Below are 5,540 nucleotides of genomic sequence, written 5' to 3'. Positions count from 1 at the left end.
CACGAAATATAATGAAATGCATGTGTCGGGAGCCAGAAAGGCATAAACGCGCGCGCGAGCGATGATCTCTTATCGCAATCATGAATATTTATGCAATTTGAACAGGCTCTCTGTTAAATTTATGATAAATTTCTGGGTAATAAGGCGACGCTTGGCGTTTTACATGAGCGAGAAAGCGCGCCCCTGCTTTCGTGCAAGCTTCTCATATTTATACACACACACAGAGTAGGAAATATTTTACACACACTCTTGCATACAACGAGAGAACAATAATTTGAGCCGAAACTGCTTCATGCGCAGTCAAGAATTAAACAGCGGCCGCCAAGATTGAAGAGGGCGATAGGAAAATATTCCTCCTTTGCGCTCTGCATGCATATAAACACTCGCGAAGGTGGGCATTATACGTGCATGTGTGTGTTTGGAGTCTCGTTAAATGACGAACGACCGCTTCCGCCTCAAAGTGGAGGAAAAACTAACTATATATGCGCATAAACACTTGGCTCAGGGTGCCTTTTAGCTCGGTAATTTGAATGCGAGGTGCATTTTAATTTCTTGACATGCTCCAACCACGATTAAAAAGCTTTCCTCTTTTTTATGGAGATGCAAATTGACATTTAAAAATTCATAGACCTACCTGTTAGGTATTTTTGTGAAAAACAATAACATTCAGCAGCTGCGCTTTATGTTTTCAAATGAACATTTTTGGCATTAAATCGTTTCATGAAGTGGTTAAATTGATGATGGGTTTGAAGTCCCAAAAACAAAATTATAAAGCTGCGATGGAGCTCAAGCCCGAAAATTAGTGTTAATTAATAATTAGCATGGTTCCAATAACAGCCTAAAAAACCAAATTCCTAAATTTTTAACAGATCTCATTCAAAACGTAAAAATGGTAAAGACATAAATTTATGATAGATTCCACTATATTGAATCAAGACCAAAGATGATATTTTTTAGCCTCAACAGAAACAAAACACAAACAAGGCAGTGAGCGAGCTCCAACTGATAACATTCAGAGAATTGCGTGCTTTCTGCTTATGGTGTGAGCGCTTGTATATATGCGCCTGCTGTACAGCTGAGCAGAAGCAGAGAGCAAGGAGAGCGAGCAAAAGCTGCTTTTCCATTTACATTTTAACCTCTTTTTCTTTATTATAATATGATATAATGCGGCGTCGAGGAGCACCGCGCGTATCATATAAAAAGTCATTCGGCGCGCGAATAATCATAAAAAATAACATTTGGGTATCAACACTGCTTTTACTACTGTTGCTCGGCGCAGGCGAGAGATACTTTTGCAGCAGGAAAAGATTCCTCTTCGCCAGACGGCATTATAATATATACAAACGCCATCAGCAGCAGTAGCAAAGTCGTCGACTCGAGAGCAGCTCTACAAGGCTCTATCTTTACATTTTTCTGTTGATAGCGCCCGTGCTCCGCTTTTTTACAACAATGAAAATCTTTGTCGCCCTTCTTTTGTACTCGCGCACAGCGTATTTCAAGATAAGCGACGTGAAATGGCGATAGAGTTGACAAAATCCATATATAATATTGCCGACGTGCTTGTAGAAATATACAGGTGGGTCCATAATTTTATAGAATAATCCATGCAGCCATGGTGACTCACACTTTTGTGAAAATATGGTCTCTTACAAGGGTATTGAGAAGAGAGATCATTGTCAGTTTTTTAATCTTTCATATATCCTGATAAGTCAGCGTGTTAAAATTTATATATTATGAGTTGAAATTTCAACTCTTTTGATTTAGCTTAACTTTAATTTTAATTAATTGACTTTGACGTATATTTCTATACAATTTATTTCTTTGTTCTATCATTAGAAGTAATTTTTGCCTGCATGATTTCATTGAAAAAATGGTTAATTTAATATAATGAGGTTTGTGCAGTTTAATTCAAATTTCAATTGCACCAATTGAATGTTAAAACCAAATTGCAATATTTTTCCGAATCGAGCGTGAGCTACGGTGACCTAAATATTAAAAAAAATTGGTGTAAACGGTGTAAGCGTGTTGGCCCAGCCTGTATAGGAGCGATGAACGCGGCCCAAATGTGCATTTTATTTATGCCGCGTGGAGAAAAGAAGATATATTGGCTAGTATCACCCGGCAGGCCCTCAGCAAGAATGTAGTTTGCGAGCGGGCGTAATTTATTTATGCGATGATGATATTTTTCCTTTGACGTACGCGCTGGAGATGCACATAAATTTTATGGGCGCCCCGCGTGAATTATTGCACTTAGTCTTGCCTGAGAGTACGTTGAGTTCATAGGGAGTGATTTGAGGATGTCGCAAACCTTATCAAATTATTATTGTCAAATAAAATATCACGATGCACCCACAAGATATTGTTTAAAAGAAAAATATTATATAATTTAAAAAGTTCGTAATGATAAGTTTTATACTCTGCATAGCGTGAATTTGTAAACTTTTTTTAATATATATTTTTTTCATTTCACATTACATCATTTGTTTTTTGCAATGCTGAGCTTCCTTTCATATGATTCAGAACATCGTAACCCTCGGAGTAAATGAGGTTTTCCTCAAGGAAACGGAGGTTGCGTTTTTTACAAGCGGATGTAGATTAATTATTACACAACATTAGGGAAAATTCTTAAATGCATTAATTCAGTTAGCTGACAAAATGCCTTCGACTAACGTGCTACTTTTCCTTGCAATGGCATTTCTCTGCCTATTGTCAGGTAAGGAAAATGGTTTCTTTTAATAATCTATTTATAGAAAAATTATATAATTGCAGTCAATGGTGAAGATCAGGATAAGAACGTACTAGTGGGTTCAAATTTTACTCTTCAGTGTACCGGTGATGGAAAATTAACTTGGTCCTTTGAACCCGAACTCCTCATAGATAACACTAAGGTAAGAGCATAAAAAAATATTTCCTTAAATTATGTGTGATTAGAGTTTCGATGAACAAGGAAGCCGATGGGCACTCCTAAACTTCGGCCAGACGTTAGTAATTTTCATAAAAAGCGTCACTTACCAAGACACAGGAAATTACGTTTGTTGGGAGGATGGAGTCAAAAAGAGCTCAACGTATTTATTTGCCAATGGTGAACGAATGTATTTTACTGATAGGAAGAATTAATTTAAATATTTCAATTAAGATCAAGACGAATGCGGACAACTGTTGGTTCCTCTCCATGAAAGCGAGTCAACGCAATTTATGGTTTACCTTGGCGAGAGTTTTTGGATTCCATGTAGAGCAACTACGGAAAATGCCACTATTATTCTTGATTACGTTCCCTCGGTAAAAATGCTAATTCTGAAGAAACAGAATTTCAGGAGTTGATTTCGAATAGGGTAATCAATTTGATTACAACCCAAAAAGAGGATTTTACGTACCGGACCCAACTTTATACGAGAGTGGCATTTGGGATTGTCGGGCTGTGATGCCTCCACACTGCCCTCAGCGTGATGCAGCACACACTTTCCTTGTGCATGTCACTGGTAAAATAATTTGTCAAATTTGAACTAAAACCTTAATTTATTATAATAACTCTTTTTAGGAGACGATAAGGAATCAAGACCAAGAATTGTAGAGCTTGATAACACTGATAAAGTGGAGGGTTCAAACGTGCATCTAAATTGCTATTTTTCCACGGATAACAAACTTGAAGAATTATTCTGGGTTCATCCAAATGGTTCAACGATCCAAACAGTATAAGTGCAAATTATTTCGTGTACCTATTTATCCCAACCATTTATTTTCAGATTGACCGATTTCTTGTTGACAAAATCGCCTACAAAACAGGCCGCGAAGCTCATCCTTTTGATATCTCAACGGATTTACATATCTATAATTTCTCACCTGAGTTTGACAGTGGTACCTACACGTGCACACTACAAAGTGACGAAAATTTGACAGATAGAATTTTGCTTTAAAAGTCACCTTTAGGCTGATGATTCGTTTATATTTCTTTTCGGGTAAACTATGCCCTCTTAATCTCTTTTACATTTTAATCCCTTTATTAAACGTTAAAATATTTCAGTTTTTTTAAAGTCATTTTTATTTTTCAATAACAATAGAATTGAGTTACATTTATTTTACAATGGCTATCCCCATAAGGCAATACAACTAGGTCTCAATTGTAATTAAACTATCCCCATGTGTTTTTTGCAATTCGAACTTACCGAACTTACGAGTTAATTTTAAGCAAATCTGTTTGTAGAGTATTAAAGTCGTCTTAATACTTTATTTTCAATATAATATTATTGGTGGTCAAAATAATCATTTAAAATTGTGAGGAGAGAATATATAAATAAGTGCTTACAAAAATTATGTTTATACTAAATCAACCTAATTTCAAATATGTTTACTTTAAGATGAATAACAGCAGCAGCAGACTATATGCGCAGCACGCGCTGCTTCTTAAATCTTTTAATAATAGCGTGCCTCGTTGAACCAGATTTATCTATTGAGGTGTTAAATTGTAAAGCTTGGCGTTGTGCACTCAGTTTCCAGGTAGCGACACGTTGAGTCTCACGTTACTATTCACATTCCACCTTTCCCAATAATATTAAAGTAACCATTTTATAGAACGAACAAAGTGTCACCCCTGCATTTGTTGCTTAAAATAGAATACCTGTAAAATAATTTAAGAGAGCGTCATCACCATCAGCAAAATAGAGCTTGTGGGGGTTAAAAGGTGGATATGCTGCGTGGATTTAAACTTCCCAACAATTCGTGTTTGAGCGGTGACTTTATTTAGCCAGTTGAGACAGAATTGAACTGTGGAAATGCACATCGAATTAATTACTTGAATAACATAAATATCATTGTGAAAATATTTCTTAACTATAGCAGATTAAATCTCAAAAACGTATGAACAATAGTTTTGGCAATAAACGAATATATGAACACATTAAAAACATCAAAAGATAATAATATAAATATTTCACCCCTAGTCGGGTTCCAATAGTTTGTGTCTTACACGCGCGCTCAAAGCGGCCTTGCGCGGATTACTAAATTACAAGCGTGCACGCACTGTAAATCAATTTAATAATATTTCAATAAAATGCAATAAAAATATAAACCAATATTCAGTTAAAGTACCTCAATTCTTGAATTTGCCCCGAGAGAATTAAGAAATGCACTTGTGACTGCTTGACCGCTGCAAGGCAATTGCGTATGTTACCTGCTGCAGCGACGAGGGCGGAGCAAAGGTAACCCGCCGTGCAAGTTGCATACTCTGCACGGCCGTCCCCAATAAGCTCATGAAAAAACAAACACTCGTCACTCCTTTGCCGTATATTGGATGCTTTTGGATGCTTCTTTTCAATCCGTCAGGTGTTAGACTAAAAAGCTAAGCAATGGCACCTGTGAAAATATAAATTATATATATTTTCACAGGTATATATTTGTTAAATATGTTTTCGCAGGTGTATGCATTAACCCATTCATTGACACATTTACTTCAGATTTATTCCCTAAAATGATTTCTGATTTTTCGTGCTGAAAATGGCTGGTAAGTTTACACCAAAGGGTGACTATGAATTTGAATACACTTT

At 36.3% G+C, this 5,540-nt stretch overlaps 1 protein-coding gene across 2 annotated transcripts; it reads left to right on the top strand.

Moving 5' to 3' along the window:
* The first annotated feature begins 2,633 nt into the window (after positions 1–2,633).
* On the top strand, positions 2,634–5,070 carry LOC135941216 (platelet-derived growth factor receptor-like protein). 2 transcript variants are annotated; one of them, XR_010574971.1, is made up of 7 exons: positions 2,634–2,713; positions 2,770–2,888; positions 2,948–3,082; positions 3,137–3,279; positions 3,332–3,479; positions 3,539–3,690; positions 3,744–5,070. XR_010574971.1 is itself a non-coding variant. In XM_065486566.1 (7 exons), exons 1-7 carry the CDS (start codon positions 2,656–2,658, stop codon positions 3,912–3,914), a joined length of 942 nt encoding a protein of 313 aa, XP_065342638.1. In that variant the 5' UTR covers positions 2,640–2,655; the 3' UTR covers positions 3,915–5,070. The 2 variants fall into 2 exon arrangements, 1 of the variants encoding a protein (XP_065342638.1); XM_065486566.1 differs by having other exon boundaries at positions 2,640–2,713; positions 2,932–3,082.
* The last annotated feature ends 470 nt before the right edge of the window (positions 5,071–5,540 follow it).

Source organism: Cloeon dipterum, chromosome 1 (assembly GCF_949628265.1).
Source record: "Cloeon dipterum chromosome 1, ieCloDipt1.1, whole genome shotgun sequence".
Classification (NCBI taxonomy): domain Eukaryota; kingdom Metazoa; phylum Arthropoda; class Insecta; order Ephemeroptera; family Baetidae; genus Cloeon; species Cloeon dipterum.
The sequence above is the reverse complement of the archived record's forward strand: the minus strand, read 5'-3'. Positions and strand labels throughout refer to the sequence as shown.

What these genes read in the sequence shown, in the direction of transcription:
- LOC135941216 (XM_065486566.1), top strand. Translation starts at nt 2,656, where the DNA reads ATGCCTTCGACTAACGTGCTACTTTTCCTTGCAATGGCATTTCTCTGC. An exon ending in TTCTTGATTACGTTCCCTCG is followed by an intron (nt 3,280 to 3,331) that starts GTAAAAATGCTA and finishes GATTTCGAATAG; the next exon opens with GGTAATCAATTTGATTACAA. An exon ending in ATGGTTCAACGATCCAAACA is followed by an intron (nt 3,691 to 3,743) that starts GTATAAGTGCAA and finishes ATTTATTTTCAG; the next exon opens with ATTGACCGATTTCTTGTTGA.